At 40.2% G+C, this 20,477-nt stretch overlaps 1 protein-coding gene across 7 annotated transcripts in view; it reads left to right on the top strand.

Moving 5' to 3' along the window:
• Positions 1-20,477, top strand: part of BICD1 (BICD cargo adaptor 1) — a 274,324-nt gene that overhangs the window by 192,371 nt on the left and 61,476 nt on the right. For all 7 annotated transcript variants that reach the window (XR_010343025.1, XM_012458412.3, XM_064377438.1 and 4 more), the window contains exon 4: positions 9,224-9,649. Coding sequence is in view for 6 of the 7 variants with exons in the window: in XM_012458412.3 (XP_012313835.2) it covers positions 9,224-9,649 (426 nt within the window). In the remaining variant the exon portion in view is untranslated. The remainder of the gene's footprint in view (positions 1-9,223; positions 9,650-20,477) is intronic.

A 20,477-nucleotide genomic window follows, 5' to 3' on the forward strand; every position in this document is an offset into this window, starting at 1 on the left:
CCACGCCGGCTAATTTTTTGTATTTTAGTAGAGACGGGGTTTCACCATGTTGGCCAGGATAGTCTCGATCACCTGACCTCGTGATCTGCCCACCTCAGATTCCCAAAGTGCTGGGATTACAGGCATGAACTGCCACACCCGGCCGGTAGATATAATGTTTTGATAGATAAAAAAGTGTTAAAAGGGGAAAGAAAAAAATCCAGAAGAGAAAAATCCATGTAGTGACACAATTAAAATTTGATTAAAAAAAAAATTTTTTTTTTTTGAGATAGAGTGTCACTCTATTGCCCAGGCTGGAGTGCAGTGGCGCCATCTCAGCTCACTGCAACCTCCACCTCCCGGTTGAAGCAGTTCTCTTGCCTCAGCCTCCCGAGTAGCTGGGATTGCAGGCACGAACCACCACACCCAGCTAATTTTTGTATTTTCAGTAAAGACAGGGTTGTACCATGTTGACCAAGCTGGTCTTGAACTCCTGAGCTCAAGTCATCCGCCTGCCTCAGCCTTCCAAAGCTGCTGGATTACAAGCATGAGCCATAGTGCCCGGCTGAAATTTGATTTTTGATCATTGCCACTTCTCTCAGATTTGGAGTGGTGGGGGGAAGGCAGGTGGGGGACAGTTTCAGTCCAACAAAAAAGGGCTACTGGGGTATCTGCATGTGTTTCTGCCTCATTCCTTCTCCTGTAAGCACTGAATCCCCGTATGTGTGCTGAGGGCAGGCCATTCCAGGGGCTCCCAGGTCTTGATTTGACTGGGATAAATGAACTCACAGTGGAGAAATGCAGACTTAGAAAAATATATTTGTAAAGATGCTTCTCGAATATTTTTTTAAATAAGAAGGGTATTTTTTTGTGTGGTACTTTTTTTGGTTATTGATGAAGCACATAGAGGATTTGAAACAAATTTACTTGAAGTGCAGCTATTTAAAGTGGCCCTTCCTTCCCGATTCCTTCAGTCCTCGCTGCTCTCTAGAGCATGGTGGGAGCATGACCAACAGTGTCCCTGGTGAGCCTTCCATGACCGCATGTGTAGACCGACGGACTCAGGAGGTTAATGAAGGCCAATATTAGATACTCTTGAAAGACTGCCAAGGTATTCCTTGAGCGTTCATTAACCCAGTTGCCGTTTCTGGGAGAATTTGTACTGTAACTCCTGTTGTGAGTTTCCCCATGCCTTTCTCCCAGTAAATGAAACGTGGAATCCAGTGGTTAACTCAGAAGATTTTTAAAAAGGCGGGGGGACTTATACATCTTTTATTTCCAACATGCCATATGCTAATTTTCCCAATTAAGTATCTAATTAATTCATTCAAAATCATTTTCTGCACAGAGCACCATTCTGGTTTATTCCCTGAAATTGGGGGAACTGAAATGCCACAAGTCTCTCCCAGCTAAGAAAATGCTGTGTTTGTTTCCAGTAGTAATTGACCTTTATTTACAGATGCTAGCATCTATCATAAACTCTTTGTAATCAATAAGGTTTTTTGGTTTGGGGTTTTTTTTAAGAGACAGGGTCTTACTCTGTTGCCCAGGCTGGAGTGCAGTGGCTCAATCTCGGCTCACTGCAACCTCCACCTCCTGGTCTCGTGGCTCGACCTCCTGAGTAGCTGGGATTACAGGCATGTGCCACCGTGCCCAGCTAATTTTTGTATTTTTAGTAGAGACAGGGTTTTGCCATGTTTGCCAAGCTGGTGTCAAGTGATTCGCCCCCCGCCCTTGGCCTCCCAAAATGCTGGGTTTACAGGCATGAGCCACCATGCCTGGCCCTAATTAATGAAGTACTAAGTACAATATTGTATGTACAAATGCCACAGAGTTTTTAAAAGAGGTGACAATGAGTAGCATTCAGTCACAAAATTGGGCTGTGTTACTTTGTACTGAAATTCTCCGTATATTGTAGAGTCCTTCAGCCTGGTTTAATGTTTCTCTGAACAGCAAAGCTACTACCATTTTAAAATGCCTAGTTCAAAGAATTTTCCCTTCTGAAGCATTATTTTTCTTTTAACTATTGATTATTTTCTAAGTACAGTGTAATTATTGTTTAAACAACACCTCTAACTTTCTATATAGGGTCTGTTTATTCATTTGTTTCCATTCCATCTCCTTCCATTAACATATAGCACCCACAGTAGAGCCTGATCCATAGTAGACATTAAATAAAACACTTGTTGAAAGAATTAAAAACTGGCCAGGCACAGTGGCTCATGCCTGTAATCCCAGCACTTTGGGAGACTGAGGAGGATCACTTGAGTCCAAAAGTTTGAGACCAACCTGGGCAACATAGGGAGACCTTCTCTCTACCAAAAAATAAAATAAAATAAAATAACCAAGTATGATGATGCACACCTTTGGTCCCAGCCACTTGGGAGGCCGAGATGGGAGGATTGCTTGAGCCTGGGAGGTTGAGGCTGCAGTGAGCCATGATCACACTTTTGTACTCCAGCCTGAGCAATAGAGACCCTATCTCAGAAAAAAAAGAAAAGGAACAATTCAATCATACTTCTATTATGAAACACTTCCTCGTATGTCAGGTAATATATAAGAATGTCATAAGGTAAGGCTGGGCACAGTGGCTCATGCCTGTAATCCCAGCACTTTGGAAGGCCGAGGCAGGCAGATCATGAGGTCAGGGGTTTGAGACCAGCCTGGCCAACACAGTGAAACCTCATCTCTACTAAAAATACAAAAATTAGCTGGGCATGGTGACAGGCGTCTGTAATCCTAGCTACTTGGGAGATTGAGGCAGGAGAATTGCTTGAACCCAGGAGGTGGAGGTTGCAGTGAGCTGAGATCATGCCACTGTACTCTCCAGTCTGGGCAACAGAGCTGCTAGACTCTGTCTCAAAAAAAATATATATATATATGTATATATATATATATATCTCATAAGGTAATATCATAAAAGACCTAGGAAATGTATTCAACTCAGTTTTATTTCATTTAACCAGTATTTCAGGGGTAGCTGTCTATGAGATCATGTACTTTTTAAAGACAAAAGATACAGTCACTGGCTCAAAGAGCTTCTAGTCCCAATAAGGACTCCTAGCAATTTGTGTAAATGAATATATTAAAGCCACATGTTAGGTTTGGCAACACAGGGATAGATTAAGATCTTTAAAGTTCCTAAACTCTGAAAGGATTATGATATCTATCCTTGACAACCATGTAGCTAAAAATAAAGTTATTAAACAATGAAGTTGCTATAAGGAATCCTAATAAAGTACTTATTTTTCCTATGGTGACTGCTTTGATGTTGTCTTTAAAATATCAAGCACCAGTTTGTAAGCACCTTCTTGTTTTGTTTCTTGCTTCTTCTGCTTTGCTGGGGCGCTAGTCATATGGTGCAGTCTTAAAACAACAGCACAGAAAGGAGTGATGAGTTATCCTCAGTGGGCACCAAAGACTTCACAGTTAGGATGAGATTCTTAATGTAGGCCTTTAAAGAGGAATAAGAGTTTTCCAGATGACAGCCTTTTCCCGGGCAGAGAAACATGAAACAGCTGGGCAAATAGCAGGATCTTGTACCACATTTGAGTGAGTGGTGTGAGTGAAGCTGCCCAGGCAGAAAGAGATCAGGGCCGGCCGTAGTGGCTCACACCTGTAATCCCAACACCTTGGGAGGCTGAGTCACAAGGATCACTTGAGGAGTTTCAGACCAGCTTGGGCAACATAGTGAGACCTTGTCCAGGAGGCTGGCTTGAGTCCAGGAATTGAGACTGCAATGAGCCATAATTGTGCCACTGATCTCCGGCCTGGGTGACAGAGTAAGACTCTGCCTCAAAAAAAAAAAAAAAAAAAAAAAAAAAAATCAGGTCTTATGGGAAGTCTAGGCCATCAATTGAATAAATACTACTGAATTTAAAATTCTACAATGTACACTAAATATCTTCAGGTCAAGCCCGGAGTTAGCAAACTTTTTCTGTAAAGGGCCAGATAGTAATTATTTTAGGTTTTGCAGGCCACATGATCTCTCTTGCAACTACCCAGCTCTGCTGTGATATAAGCAGCCATAGACAATATGTAAACAAATAAATGTGAGCATGTTCCAATAAAACTTTATGCACAAAAATAGGTGGTGGGCTGGATTTTCTCCAGAGGCCATACTATTATTTGACAACCTCCGGTCTAGGCCATCAGTTTAACAAAGATTACAGCATAACAGGTCTACAGTGCAAACTAAAGTAATGTCTGCAAATATAAGCTTATCACATAATCTGGGGTAGTCAGAGGGTTGGTTGAAATACTAGGAAAGGTTGGCAAGAGGTGTCCCAGGTTGTCCAGGGAAAGAAAAGGGAAGGATCAGGAGGAGGATGACTTTAGAGTATTTAAGCAGGCCTGGAAGAAACCATGACACAAGGAAGCACACTGTGTCTGAAGCAATGTCCAAGTTGCCTTTCTCATAAGCACACTGAGGGCAACCCTTGCTTCTCCTTTCACAAGCGGGTAAAGGCCCTGCTGATTTCCATACTCCTTAATCCTAGGTCATCTGCAGAGCAGTAAATCATGGTGAGTGTGCTTTTATGGGAAGTCTAGGCCATCAATTGAATAAATATTCAATTCTTCCTTCAATATTATTCTTCCCTTCCTTCACACTTCATCCTCAGTTTCCCTGCCAACAATTGAGATTTCTATAATCTCCAATGAAATGAACCTTTCATTTCACTACCAGAGATAAAGTGAAAAATGTGCTGCTTTTGCTTGAGGTAACAACCCAGTTGAAATGCAGTCAGTCAGCAAGTATAAAGGAAAGCTGGCCAGATCCTTTAGTGTTGCTAGGTGGGAAAGGTTGAAGAGAGTCACAGGGCAGGAGCAGCAAACTCAAATGACCACAAATAGCTTATAGATAGCATTAAGTATAAGATGTAAAGAAAAAGTAGAGGCCGAGTACAGTGGCTCATGCCTGTAATCCCAGCACTTCATTCAGAAGGCTGAGGTGGAAGGATTGTTTCAGTCTAGGAGTGTGAGATTAGCCTGGGCAACATAGCAAAACCTTGTCTCTACAAAAGAAAGAAAGAAAGAAAAGAAAAAAACCCAAGTGTGGGGGTATGTGCGTGTAATCCTAGCTACCCAGGAGGCTGAAGTTGGAGGAGTGATTGAGCCTGGGAGGTCAAGGCTGTATTGAGCTGTGATCAGGCCACTGCACTCCAGCCTGGGCAACAGAGAAGGACCCAGTCTCAGACAAACAAGCAAACAAAAAACCAAAAGAAAAAGTAGATGCAAAAGGAACAGCCAGTGCTCACTTACAGGTGATTTTTGTCCTCTGTGGAAGTAGACACAGTGTTGCCTGAATTTTTGATTTTTTAAAAAAAGAAGTTAGAAGTTTTTAAAATGTTTGTGAAGTCATCAGATTTCTACATACTGACAATCCATTCCAAAAGTTTTATAATGTGTTACAGCCCAAAGAAAGCACATCCAGTCGGTGGGCATCACTTGTGATCTCTGCTCTAAAGCATTTGATCTCTGAATTAGTGGAAGGGACACGGGAGTGCACACCTGCCTGGGGAGTCCACTAGAATACAGAATACAAACACAGGGGCACATGTCTTTGAGCAGGTAGCTGATAGCCAGGGGCTGTCAAGTTATTATGTGTCCCAGACCAAGTAATAACTTCTTGGACTTTTGAAAAGTATATTTCATTTCCATGCCATCGTGTTTGTAACATGCTGTTTACAGTGCTCAGTTATCATTTTCCCAAAAGTGCAATTTTCCTCTCATGAAGCACTCATAATCTTATGTAGTTGATATGTAACCCAGAAATTTCTACTTGATTAGAAGACAGTTATTGATAGTGTGCCATGGATAGATTTGTTAATTTCTTGTTATAGTTATTCAAATGCATATTCATGGTAGAGTAATTAGCACTTTCTAGTTATTGTAAATAATGGACATTAGGCCTGGCGTGGTGGCTCATGCCTGTAATCCCAGCCCTTTGGGAGCCCGAGATGGGCAGATCACAAGGTCAGGAGATGGAGACCATCCTGGCTAACATAGTGAAACTCCGTCTCTACCAAAAAATACAAAAAATTAGCCAGGCATGGTGGCATGCACCTGTAGTCCTAGCTACTCGGGAGGCTGAAGCAGGAGAATCACTTGAACCCGGGAGACGGAGATTGAAGTGAGCCGAGATCGCACCACTGCATTCCAGCCTGGGAGACAGAGCGAGACTCCATCTCAAAAAAAAAAAGAATGGACATTAAAGATAATGGTCTCCAATTTTGACTCTTCTGAGCAATTCTATCAGGGACATGTTGAAATTCCAATGACCTTTTTTTTTTTTCTTCTTTTTTTGGCTTAGAGGCATCTTTTGTGCATAATGTTTTTTTTTGTTTTTTTTTTGTTTTTTCTCAAGACAGGGCCTCACGCTGCCACCCAGGTTGGAGTGCAGTGACACCATCAATGACACCATCAGGGCTCACAGCAGCCTTGACCTCCCCAGGCTCAAGTGATCCTCCCACCTCATCCTCCCAAGTAGCTGAAACTATGGGTGCATGCTACCACACCTAGCTAATTTTCTTATCTTTTGTAGAGATGGGGTTTCGTTATGTTGTCCAAACTGGTCTCGAACTCCTGGGCTCAAGCAATTCACCTGCCTTGGCCTCCCAAAGTGCTGAGATTACAGGCATGAGCCCCCGTGCCTGGCTCTTATAATGCATTGCACACACCACAGTGTAGTGAGCTCATTCTTTCTTTTTTTATTTATTATTTTTTAAAATTTATTATTATTTTTAAAGATGGGGTTTCATCATGTTGGCCAGGATGGTCTCGATCTCCTGACCTTGTGATCCGCCCTCCTCCTCCTCCTCCTCGTGATCCTCCTTGGCCTCCCAAAGTGCTGGGATTACAGGCGTGAGCCACCGTGCCCAGCGTGAACACATTCTTTCACTGAAATAACACTATCCATATTCACATATACATACAACTAGCATTGTTGGAAGCATCTGCTATACATTGTCTTTACGAGTTGCATTCCATTAAAGCACCACAGTGTTCCAATGACCAGTGAGTGCTGGTTTATTATCAGTTTTCACTGTTCCCTTCTCACAATTTTTACCTGGGCCCAGTGCTGCCCAGAGTAAAGGCTACATTCTTCACTCCTCCTGGCAGCCAAATGTCATAAGACTAGTACCAACCAATGGTATGTAACAAGTGATGTGGGTAACTTTTAATGTTCTTAAAGGGAGAGAGTGTGCCCCTTATTTCATCCCACTGCTTGGAACATGATCAAATGGCAAGCCACCTTACATAGTATGGTCTAGACTAGAAGGCCATGCAACAACACAAAAAGAGCTTGGCTCCTGGATGACCTCATGGAGCAGAGGTTTCCTACCAGCCCTTGACTGTCTACCTCCATACTATTACATAAGAGAAAAGCTTCTCTCTTGACTGAGTCACTCTTGGGATCAGCCTACATCCCAACTAAATCTATACCCTAACCTTTGCGGGACAAACCATTGCATTGAGATTATATAAAGGGAGGTGGGGGAAAGAGAAATACATGATGATGTACTGGTCAGTATTCCCTGTTCTTCAGTTTTTAAAATATGGTTTGTTTGTTCATTTTGAGATGGAGTCTTGCTCTGCCGCCCAGGCTGGAATGCAATGGTGCGATCTCAGCTCACTGCAACCATCACCTCCCGGATTCAAGGCATTTTCCTGCCTCAGCCTCCAAGTAGCTGGGACTACAGTTATGCGCCACCACTTCTGGCTAATTTTTGTATTTTGAGTAGAGATGGGGTTTCACAATGTTGGCCAGGCTGGTCTTGAACCCCGGCATCAGGTGCCGCCTTAGCCTCCCAAAGTGCTGGGATTACAGCCATGAGCCACTGCGCTTTGCCTAAAATATGTTTTAAAATTCAAGTTCAGACTAATATATATGCTAAAATAAATATGAAACTAAGCACATAGTTTATTTTAGCATCTGATAGCATGATGACTTTATTTTACTTTTTCTAGTTTATTTTTTCATTCCCTGTGGTTCTTTATTCAGCAAATGCACATTAAACAGCAGAATTGGGCTTTAAACACCATGAAGGAACACTGACGCACTATGAGGAGCAATGAGGTGGATAAAAAAGTACTTCCTTTCTCTAAGAAGATTACAGTGTACTTGCGGAGATAAAATGTTTATTAAAAGGTGGCATGTGATAAATGCCATGGAAAAGATCCCAAGGAGGTATGTCGGCTCAGAGGAGACATCCCTGCCACCCTTGGGCCTTCATGACCAAGAGGTTGTTTGAGCAGGTTTATTTTGGTTGCAATTCAGAAGAATATTACCTCAATAACAATATATGGCCAGGTGCAGTGGCTGACACATATAATTCTAGCACTTTGGGAGGCCAAGGCTGGAGGATTGCTTGAGCCCAGGAGTTCAAGAACAGCCTGGGCAATATAGTGAGACCTGTCTCTACAAAAAATTTTTTTAAAAAATAGCCAGGTGTGATGGCATATGCCAGTGCTCCTAGCTGCTTGAAGGGCTGAAGTGGGAGGATCCCTTGAGCCTGGGAGGTTGAGGCTGCAGTGAGCCATGATCATATCACTGTACCCCAGAGTGATAGAACCACAGGGCAATAGAACGAGACCCTGTATCCACACAAACAAAGGGACAGACAAACAAAAGCACTGTAGGTATTTTTTGTTACTGGATAGTTTATATAACTGTTCTTCCAGATTCTATCTATCCTTTAAGCACATAACAATGATCTTTGCATTTTCATCTTACTCTCATTTTACTGAGATTATGTTTTTATTATGATCATTTAACAGATTTATCTCTGGGTATAAAAATGTCCTCATTATTAATAAGGAAACAAAGTGATGGTGATGATATAATCTTTTCTTAGATTGCAAATAGTCTCATAGTTATAAAAAATATTCCCTATTTATTAGGCAAACAGTGCCCCCTTTTGACCACTAGATCCTATAAAAGAAATCCTAAGACAGGAGACACTTTTCATCTCTGCTAAAAATTAAATTATATATAGATTTATTATATCTAATTATATGTCATATTTGTTATAGCACTATAATACCTAATTATGTATTTTATATATAGTATAATTTCTAAAGAAACCATCCTATATAAGACTGTACTGTGTGCTTTTTATTATTTATTTTGTAGATTCATGTTGTATTTTTTTTAATGATTAGGTCCACTAGAGTGTTTAATGGCAGTTTTGTAAGATCCAAATTTTAGTTTTATGAATCTTCTTTATCCCGTCTGATTCAGGTTGAATACGAAGGCTTAAAGCATGAGATTAAGCGATTTGAGGAGGAGACAGTACTGCTGAACAGCCAGCTGGAAGATGCCATCCGATTGAAAGAGATTGCTGAGCACCAACTGGAAGAAGCCCTCGAGACTTTGAAAAATGAAAGAGAGCAAAAGAACAACCTGCGGAAGGAGCTCTCCCAGTACATCAGCCTCAACGATAACCATATCAGCATCTCAGTAGATGGACTCAAATTTGCCGAGGATGGGAGTGAACCAAACAATGATGACAAAATGAACGGGCATATCCATGGGCCTCTTGTGAAACTGAATGGAGACTATCGGACTCCCACCTTAAGGAAAGGAGAGTCTCTGAACCCTGTCTCTGACTTATTCAGTGAGCTGAACATTTCAGAAATACAGAAATTGAAGCAGCAGCTTATGCAGGTAAGAACTTTGTTTCGGGCCTCTAGAGTGAATTTCTTGTAGATTGCATGTAGCATGTTGTGGGACTTCTGATTCTCGATTCTGGTGTTTCACTTCCAGATTTCTTTTCTTTTTTTTTTCTTTCTTGAGATGGAGTCTTGCTCTGTTGCCCAGGCTGGAGTGCAGTGGCATGATCTCAGCTTTCCACAACCTCTGCCTCCAGGGTTCAAGTGATTCTCTTGCCTCAGCCTCCAGAATAGCTAGGACTACAGGTGCATGCCATCATGCCTGGCTCATTTTTTGTACTTTAGTGGAGACAGGTTTCACCATGTTAGCCAGTTTGGTTTCGATCTCCTGACTTTGTTATCCATCCACCTTGGCCTCCCAAAGGGCTGGGATTACAACTGTAAGCCACTGCGCCTGGCCCCAGATTTCTTTTCTAAATATTGCTTCTTCAATTAGAAACTTTGAAAGTGCAGTATTTTAGAAAGACATGACAGAAGGGGTGTTGAAGAGAGATGCAATCTCTTATTTTCATCACTTCAAGAAATGAATTTCTTAGAGTCACAAATTAAGTTCCAGTGAAGTCTGAGAAAAGACAGAGCCTTGGGTAGGGCGCAGTGGCTCACACTTGTAATCCCAGCACTTTGGGAGGCCGAGGTAGGCGGATGACCTGAGACCAGCCTGACCACCATGGAGAAACCCCGTCTCTACTAAAAATACAAAAAAAATAGGAGTGGTGGCACACTCCTATAATCCCAGCTACTCTGGAGGCTGAGGCAGGAGAATTGCTTCAACCCGGGAGGCAGAGAGTACAGTGAGCTGAGATCATGCCATTGCACTCCAGCCTGAGCAAAAAGAGCAAAACTCTGCCTAAAAAAAAAAAAAGAAAAGAAAAGAAAAAAGACAGCGCCTTAATGCATTTCCGATTAACAAAAGAATTCAAAAGCTTTATAAACAAGTAAAATGATGAAAACCATGCAGCTTTTCATCACAAGCAACTGTGTATATAGCTTCCAGATTTATGGTTACTGTTAGGCACATCACTCTCTTAAAGAGACCCCCCAGGCAGGCTTTGTTTGGGCAATGAGGCCATTTTATTTCGCACTTGGGTGCAAGTAGGCCAAGTCTGAAAAAGGAGTTAGGCAAGGGGGGTAGGAAGGGGGACTGGTTAAATAGGTTAGGGCAAATGGTCAGTTAAAGATGATAATCTATTTTAGGGAGGGGGAGGATATCACAGGATGCATGGTCACAAGGGTAGGGGTCATCTGTTACAAACAGGCATGGTCATAACGATGAGGGTTATCTGTTGCAAGCAGAGGGGAGGGTGAGGTAAATTACATAGTCACAGGGCTAGAGGTCTTGAGAAACCTAATGTTTAGGGGGGAAATTTTCTCAAGGCTGAGCAGGAACAATGGTTGAAGGTTGCAGGGGGAGAGCAATCAGTTGAGTCAGAAGCTAGTTGTTTCACTCCTCTTTGTGGCCATCTGGTTACTTTCTGGCTCCTGGAGACCATCTAAAGGTGTACGTGTGTGCCACCAAGACTATGATGGCCAGGCTTGGACTTGGAGGCCTGACAGTTACATTTCACAAGAATACTTTAAAAGACATAAAGAACTTCCTATGTACAAATTATCCAGGATACCATATAATTAAAAATAAAGAACAGGTATAATCTAAAACTAAAGGATTCTTACTGCAACATGAGTTAAGCCTTAAAGTTTTAGCATCTTCAAATCAAATGCCTTGTGAAGAGTCCCAGCCTTTAATCTTATTTCTTGTGAAATAGCTTTCTAGTTTAGAGTCTTGCCTTCCTGCCACACCTAATGGAAATGTTAAGGAACAGCAGCATCACCATCACCTGGGGGCTTATTTGTACAAATTGTTGAGCTCCGTGTAGATCTACTGAACTAGAAATCTGGTTTAACAAGCTTGTTAAGTGATTAAATTTGAGGCTTAAGCTTCAATCTCAATCTTATCCCTCCAAGGTTCTTCATGTATAGCTGATAATTAGAGATTGTTAAGCCTCTGGCAGTCATCTGCCTCCACAGAAATGATAACTGGAAAAGTGAAATTAGCAGAAATAAGTAAGAGAATAGAGAGCCAGTGATGTTGATTTGTTAACAGGTTTATTGTTAATACAACATCAAGACTTAACATATCATGCACTTTCCTTGCCCAGTGCTTTTGGCTGCTTAAAAAAGAATTGTTCTCACAATATTTAATTTGAATCAAGAGGGCATGACCCCTCGAAGAAAATGATTTTTTTTTTTGGAGTCTTGCTCTGTCACCCAGGCTGGAATGCAGTGGTGCAATCTTGGCTCACTGCAACCTCTGCCTTCCGGGTTCAAGCAATTCTCTGTCTCAGCCTCCCAAGTAGCTGGGATTACAGGTGCCTGCCACCATGCCTGGCTAATTTTTGTATTTTTAGTAGAGATGGGATTTCACCATCTTGGCCAGGCTGGTCTTGAACTCCTGTCTTTTAATCCACCTACCTTGGCCTCCCAAAGAGCTGGAGCCACCGCACCCAGCCGAAAATGAATTTTATATAGACTTTCACCTGACCACAAAGTCCAGTTCTGTGTAGGTACTTCTTTTCTATGTCTTTTTGCTCAGTTTACACTAAATGGCTAGGTTGATTGAAACAGATAACATGTACTTGTGAAAAAGTTTTACATGACAGATATATTCATAAGAATTTGTGTCCCCCAGATTGAATAGCATTAAATACAAATTATATCAGGGTTTTTTTTTAATTCTCTTGGTGATGGATTTGAGATAAAACGTTAGTGGGTTCAGGCTTTTTGTTTCTTTTTATTTTGGTGGCAGTGCAGAAGATATTAGGAAAAGAGGCTTCTATGCAAAAAACAGCACAACAGTTTTCAACCAGGTCATCTATTGGCTGAAAGCTCAGAGCTGTGCTCAGATTTAATTCTAAATGTGATCTGAATTGGGTAATACAAAAGTCTAAAAAGATGAAAAGTTCAGTGAAAAGAATGGTGGAAAACAAGTAAGTTCTTAGCAGTAGAGTGGCTCTTATGCGTTCTCAATAGACTGTTGTTTGTGTTTGGGGTGGGACAGTTTCTCATTGCCAGAGAATGTTTTCTTCCTTCAGAAGGTTTAGCATCTCTGATCCCAACTCAGGAGAAGCTGGTTACATTTCCTTAGTTGAAGTGATGACCAGAAATGCCCCATGTATTTCAAATGCTCTGAGGGTCAGCCACTAGTTGACAATCATTCTTAGAGGACAGCACTTTACTCTCCTATGGACTGGGATACGTAATACCTTCCTCGTTCGAGTGTCACAAAGGTTTATCAGTTACATGCAGAGTGGTGAGAACAGGGACTAGCTCACAGTAAATGCTCAATAGTTATGAACTGTTATTATTTCAACTCCATTGGTCCTTTAATTTATTAGGCATTCACTTTATAATAATTTAGATAATTATTATTAACTATTCTTTTTAGGCTATTAGCTCAAGGATAATCATCTCAAACGGGACTGATGTGGATACTGGTAGGAATATAGAAAAATAACAGTTAAGTCTCATGATGCAAGAATGTGTGAAAAAGGATTTTCATTTAGTAAAACGTCAGAGTGAGAAAAAATTTGCTGGACAAACCCTCCCTCAATCTGCCAGAGAGCTGTGGCCCTTCAAATCTTTCATCAGCACTTAACTGATGTTGACAGTTTGCAAAGATGTAGAGGAGCGCAGGTCTGTCCTTATATCCCAAAGTTTGCTCTAGATTTAGTTGTGAAAACCAGGTTCAGCACAGGAAGGGCTTTGCAGTTTCCAGTCTCATATTAACAACCCTAACTGTAATTTTTTAAAGATAGAATATCCATTTATCTTCTTGTAATCAGCATTTTTAAAAAAGCATCAGCTTTTCCATGCCTTCTCATGAATTATTTCTTTGTAATACAGTTTTTTCCTTAGCCACACATCCCTTTGGGTTTAATTTATGTAAATAAACACATTACAAAAATATTACAAGATACATGGCCTAGAATTTATTGTAATTGGCTTTGACGTTAATAAGGAATAAAAATAATATGGCAATTCTGATCAATGAGAGTACTACTATGCACCTGAAGCATATATATATCAGTACCATTGTGAAGGAGAATCTGCCGCAGACCTCTTGGACACCGAACTAGGAAGGAAGAGGTGTTTTATTATTATTATTATTATTATGGTCGGGAGCCAGGCAACATATTTGTCTAACAACCAAGCTCGCTCAACAAAGAGAAGCTCTGCTTTTCTGTAGGCTTACACTCTGGATATTACACATAAAATGGTCTTAGGTTTACAGCCTTAGAATTTACAAGTGAAAGGGTCTTGGGTTTACAGTTTTAGAAATTACAAGTGAAAGGGTCTTGGGTTTACAGCCTTAGAAATTACAAGTGAAAGGGTCTTGGGTTTACAGTTTTAGAAATTACAAGTGAAAGGCTCTTGGTCGATGGAGGAGTGGGTGGGGGTTTGATCTTGTTTAAGCAAAAACAGTGTCTTCCAGAGAGATTCCTCCACACCACACCTGCTATCTTATAGGAAGGTGATTTAGGAGGCGCCAGTTGGCCAGCCTTTTCGTCTATTGAAATGCAGTGTGGAGGTCAAGGAGGAGGTAGTCTTAGATGCTTCAGTCTCCTTCCTCACCCATTCTGGAAATTCTGAAGAGGAACCAATTAAATGTACTTTAAGTAGAGCTATCTGGAATGCTTGGGGCCAGGTGTGTTTTAAAAATTAAAGTTTCAGATTGTAAAAAGGTAATATGCCGTATATGCCATATATATTGTGATATCTCCATTGGGATCAGTTGCAGCATCCCGTGATCAAATAATATTAACATTTCTGTAGTGAAATGTGAGTATTCACACTAAGAATAAAGTGAGGACCATTAAAGGCCTCACACTAGTGAGGTACAGATTGGCTGCCCTGGGAGTTTAGGACTGTCTGAATATTGCCACCAAGCCAGTCATGACAAAACTTGATCTTGAGCCTTCTGGATTTTGCAGTTGTGGGTGTCATAGGAATAGCACCGTCCTGTTGGGCAGCTGTCAGTTTTGTGCAACTCAGCTTATAGTGTCAGCATACTTGGGACGTGACAGTTCGTAGTTCCCTTATCTCTTAGGATTTCTCCTGGCCTGGATCCAAAACACTGCATGGGAGAGAAGGCCGAGTGTCTCTAAATCCAACAGCTGCGCTTTGCTAACAGCTCGTGACAGCGCAGTGGGGCGCAGGCAAGCCTGTAACACCCTGAACCAGGCAATGTGCAGCGTTTCAGGGTTTTTTTTCCTTTTGATCAAGAAGACCTTTGGTATCTTTGTGATATCTTCACAAAGACATCAGCGTAAGTTTAAGAGATCTATACTACAACATGACTGTAGTTAATAACAATGTATTATATTGAAAATAACTAAAAGAGTAGATTTTAAGTGCTCTCAGTGTTGTAGAACCCTCAAATGTAGGTCCGAGTGCTGGATGGGCAGTCAGCCAAATACTGACACACCAATGTTTAGGAGCAGAGAAAGGTGTATGCAGTTTGGCCAAAAATGAGATTGTGGGAGAGACAATTTGTCAAATCTGACCTGCCTTTGAACATAACTGGGGGCTTTTGTGAGTAAGGCAAGCATGCAGGAGGTGAAATCCCCCAATGATCAAAGTTGTTTGCATCCCTCAGCTCATTCAAACTCAAGGAGGTCTGTATGACCTAAGGGTTGTTCTTCCAAAGGAAAACAAGTTCATTAATCTTACGGGCAGCCTCTAGGGGTTAGCATGTAAAGTTAATCAATTATTAGTGGCTGCCGGCTACCGAATGGCTACGTGCAAGCAGTCATGCATGGAGGAAGAAAAGGACAAAGAGAAAGGAAAATAAGTAAAACAAACATTTAATGATTTTGATAATATAGGCTCAGTTACACCACCACAAACATGGTAAGTATGTGAGGTCATGCATGTCATAATTAGCTCAATTTCCACTTGCCTACATATTTCAAATCATGTTGTATATGATAAATATGTACAATTTTTGTTAGTTAAAATAAATACATTAATTTTTTTTTTTTTAAAGAACTCCTTAGAAAACAGCATACCTAGGCCATACCCTTTTGGCCTTTTTTTCTCTTACAAGGCTCCATTTATGCACATGAATTATGTTTTCCTATCCATAGATATTTATTTAACCTGGTTTCAGGAAAAAAAAAAAATGCCTCTGTCGATGAAGAGAGTCAAACTCTGTAGAATATTTTAAGAGATTTATCCTGAGCCAAATATTACTCACCATATCCTGTGACACAGCCCTCAGGAGGTCCTGAGAACATGTGCCCAAGGTGGTCTGGGTACAGCTTGGTTTTATATATTTTAGGGAAGCATGAGACGTCAATCACATAAATTTAAGAAATACACTGGGCTGGGCACAATGGCTCAGGCCTGTAATCCCAGCACTTTGGGAAGCTGAGGCAGGCAGATCATGAGGTCAAGAGATCCGAATCATCCTGGCCAACAAGGTGAAACCCCATCTCTACTAAAAAAAAAATGCAAAATTAGCTGGGCGTGTGTCATGCGCCTATAGTTCCAGCTACTCGGGAGGCTGAGACAGGAGAATCCCTTGAATCTGGGAGGCGGAAGTTGCAGTGAGCCGAGATAGTGCCACTGCACTCCAGCCTGGTGACAGAGTGAGACTCCATTTCAAAAAAAAAAAAGAAAAAGAAATACACTGGTTGGTTCAGAAAAGTGGGACAACTCAAAGCGGGGGGCTTCCAGGGTATAGGTAAATTTAAACATTTTCTGGTGGACAATTGGTTGAGTTTATCTAAGACCTGGGATCAATAGAAAGGAAATGTTCGGGTTAAGATAAAGGACTGTGGAGACCCGAGTTTTATTGTGCAAGGGAAGCTCTCAGATAGCAGACTTCAGAGAGAGCAGGTTGTAAAATGTTTATTATTGAACTTAAAAGGGTGCCTGGGTCTTAGTTGCTTATCTCCTGGATCTGGAAAGGAAGGAAGGAAAACAAAGGGGAAAAGGGGATTCTCTGTAGAATGTGGATTTTTCCCACAAGAGACTTTGCAGGGCCATTTCAAGGAATGGCAAGGAAAAATATTTTGGAGGTAAAACATTTTTATTTTCTTCCTTTGCCTAAGTCAGATTGAAAAGTAAGTCTCAATATACAGGGTTAAATAAAACCCATTCGATGAGAATTTATAGTTTGTAGGGCATGACTCCCAGACCCCTTAGATAGGAATTTGAGCAAGATAAAAAAAAAAAACAAAAAAACAGTTTAGTTCTCACCTCTGCCTTGGTTATCAGGAATGTTGCAGGAGTTGTTTTGCTTCTCTGAGGCTCATTCAAAAGGGGAAGGTAATAAGTTAGCCCCACCACTAGTCTCTGCCTAGCCTTTGTTGAAACTATGGAAAAAAAAAAATCATGTCTCCTTCTTCAAGCCGTCATACTGCCATCTGCTGGGAAATGGTAATAACAAGTATAAAAAATGATAGCTACTACAATTTAAATAGCGCCTTCTGGAGTTGTTTGCATACAACCTGCAGACTTCTGCTTTGAAACCCTGGTGATAATGCCATGCCTCCTCTGTAGAATTGTGAGGACCAAATGGGATGGTAAATATGAAACTGTGTGTAAGTTTATAAATTATTATTGTTCTGGAAACTGCCATCAGGTTTCGAGATGCCAAGAAGGTCCCCACTATCACTTTGTATAAACAGTCAATACATAAATTATAAAAAGTATGGGAAAAGGCAAGTGATGGTAAGCCTGTATCTAAAATTAGGGAGAGCTTTTTCCCACAACAAATTAGAGTGAATACTTTACTGAACTGTATGTCTTCCTAGGTGATGGAATAAATTACAGGAATAATTTAAATTTAGCTAATCATGCTAAGTTTTACCTAACACAGAAACATATATGCAAAAAATATAGTAAGAAAACATATTCAATTAACCTCAGAGTCTATAAACTTGGCAATAGTCCTTGATAGTGAATAGCTCAATTAGTGTCATCCTTTATTCATGAGAGAAGCTTTTCAGAGTATTATTGAATAAATTATTTTGGTTTTTTGGTGCCCTCAAGACCTCATTATTTCAAATAGGTTGTAATTGACATTTTCCAGTGACAGTCAAATATCTTAATTAGTTTTATTAGAATGAAAATAAGTAGTTCCTGTCTGGAAAAACTAACTAAATTACTTAATCTATTTAAAGGAGTCCTGTATACTTGTGCTGAAATATCTGTCTTTGATAAACAGCCTCTAACTTTACATCTGCATAGAGTCAAACTCTTTGGATTTTTTTTCAGTATCACACTGGATATATAATTTCACATGTAGTATGAGAAAACAGTAATGTTTTTGTAAAACTAAAATTAATATATTTTGTTTCATCCTCATGTTGTTCCTCAGCATGTGAAAGAAATAGATTCATATTATGTTTTGATCCACTCTATTAAAGGCAATTTTAATTTTTTCTGTAATGATTGATGGTAAGTGGTGATGATAATTTGTTATATGTCCCATAAGAGTTCTAAGCAATTTTTATATATTTGCTTAATTGGTTGCTGCTTATAACAACTGTATGGGGTAGATAGTATTATTATCTTCATATTATAGATAGGTAAATTGAGGCACGGCTGTGTTATGTCATCAGTTCAAGGTCAAAAATCAAGTAAGTGGAGCTGCTACACGGAGAGAGTCAAACAAGCCAAATATTATCTCTGCTTAAAGATTCACAGAATATTTATGGGATGACATTAATTAAAACAAGATTGGTCAGTTCTTAGGTTTTGAAACTTAAAGTGACAAATATAATTATTTCCTAGTACAAAGTTGACAGCTTAAATGGTTAAGCTATTACAGATTTTATAGTCGAGATTACCTTTACAACTGTAGCTAGGCACAGTAGCTCATGCCTGTAATCCCAGCACTTTGGGAGGCCAAGGCAGGAAGATAGCTTGAGGTCAGCAGTTTGAGACCAGCCTGGGCCACATGGTAAAACCCTATCTCTACAAAACATACCAAAAATAAATTAGCTGAGCACGGAGGTGTGTGCCTATAGTCCCAGCTACTAGGGGGAGTTGAGGTGGGACGATTGCTTCAGCCTGGGAGGTCAAGGCTGCAGTGAGCCATGACCATGACACTGCACTCCAGCCTAGGTGAAAGAGCATGACTCTTTCTCAATAAATAAATAAAATAAAAATAAATGGAATCCATACAATGTGTGTTCTTTTGTGACTGGCTTCTTTCACTTAGCACATTTTCAAGGTTTGTCCATGCTGTAATATATCGGTACTTCATTTTCATTTCTTTTTATTGTCAAATAATACTCCATGATGTAGAGATTTACCACATTTCATGTCACCATTCATCTGCTGATGGGCATTTGGAGTTGTTTCTACTTTTTTAGCTATTATCAACAAACCTGCTATGAACATTTGTGTTCAAGTTTTTGTGTGCACATATGTTTTAATTCTCAGGGGGAGTTAATTCTAGAGGTGGAAATGCTGGGTCATATGGTAATTCTATGTTTTACCTTCTGAGAAACTCAATGGTACAAATTGAGTGTACCATTTTATATCCCCACCAACAGTGTATGAGGGTTCCGATTTCTCCACATTCTCACTAACACTTGTTATTATGTGCCTTTTCAATCATAGCCATCCTGATGTATGTGAAGTGGTATTTCATTATCATCTTGACTTGCATTTCCTTGATGGCTATGATGTTGAGCATATTTTCATATGCTTATTGGCTCCTGGTATATCTTCTGTGGAAAAATGTCTATTCAGATTATTTTTTGACAGGATTGTCTTTTTTTTTCTGAGTTGTAAGAGTTCTTTACCAATTTAGATACAAATCCCTTATAAAGGTAATTTATGATTTGCAAATGTTTTCTCCCATCCTATGGGTTGTCTTTTCACTTTCTTAATGGGGCCCTTTGATGTACAAAGGAGTTTTTTTTTTTTATTTTTAAGAGATTGGGTCTCACTGTGTTGCCCAGGCTGGAGTGCAGTGGCTGTTCATAGGTACAATCATAGCACACTGCAGCCTCAAACTCCTGGACTTTCCTGGACTCAGGCAGTCCTCCCACTTTAGCCTTCTGAGTGGCTGGTTCTACAGGTGCATGCCACTGTGCCTAGCTAAAAAACTTTTTAATCTTGATGTGTCTAGTTTATTTTTTTTTTCTTTTGTTGTTTGTGCTTTTGGTGTCATACAAAACCATTGCCTAATCTAAGGTCATGAACATTCATGGCTAGGTTTTCTTCTAAGGGTTTTATAGTTTATCTCTTATATTTAGGTCTTTGATCCATTTTGATTTAATTTTTGAATACGATGTTAGGAAGAGATCAACATTACTATTTTACATGTGGGCATCCAGTTTTCCGAGCACCGTTTGTTGAAAAGACTATTCTGTTCCTTCCCCCCACTGAATTATCTTTGCACCCTTGTCCAAAATTAATTGGCCATAGACGTATGGGCTTATTTCTAAACTTTCAATTCTATTCCATTGATTTATATGTCTGTTCTTATGCCAATACTATAGTATCTTGATTATAGTTTTTTTGCAGTTATTTTTGAAATAGGAAAGTTTACTAGCTCTTTTTCAAGAAATTTTTTCAGGACTATTTTGGCTATTCTAGGTCCTTTGCATTTCCATATAAATTTTAAGACCATCTTGTCAGTTTTTGGCAAAGAATCCAGCTGAAAGTTTGTCAGAGTTTGCATTGAATATGTAAATCAATTTAGGAACTATTGCCATCTTAACACTCAGTTTTGGGCCAGACGTGGTGGCACATGCCTGTAATCCCAGCACTTTGGGAGGCTGAGGCGGGTGGATCACTTGAGG

This window comes from Aotus nancymaae, unplaced genomic scaffold, assembly GCF_030222135.1.
Source record: "Aotus nancymaae isolate 86718 unplaced genomic scaffold, 86718_ANA_hifiasm-v0.15.2.pri h1tg000016l, whole genome shotgun sequence".
In the NCBI taxonomy this organism is placed as follows: domain Eukaryota; kingdom Metazoa; phylum Chordata; class Mammalia; order Primates; family Aotidae; genus Aotus; species Aotus nancymaae.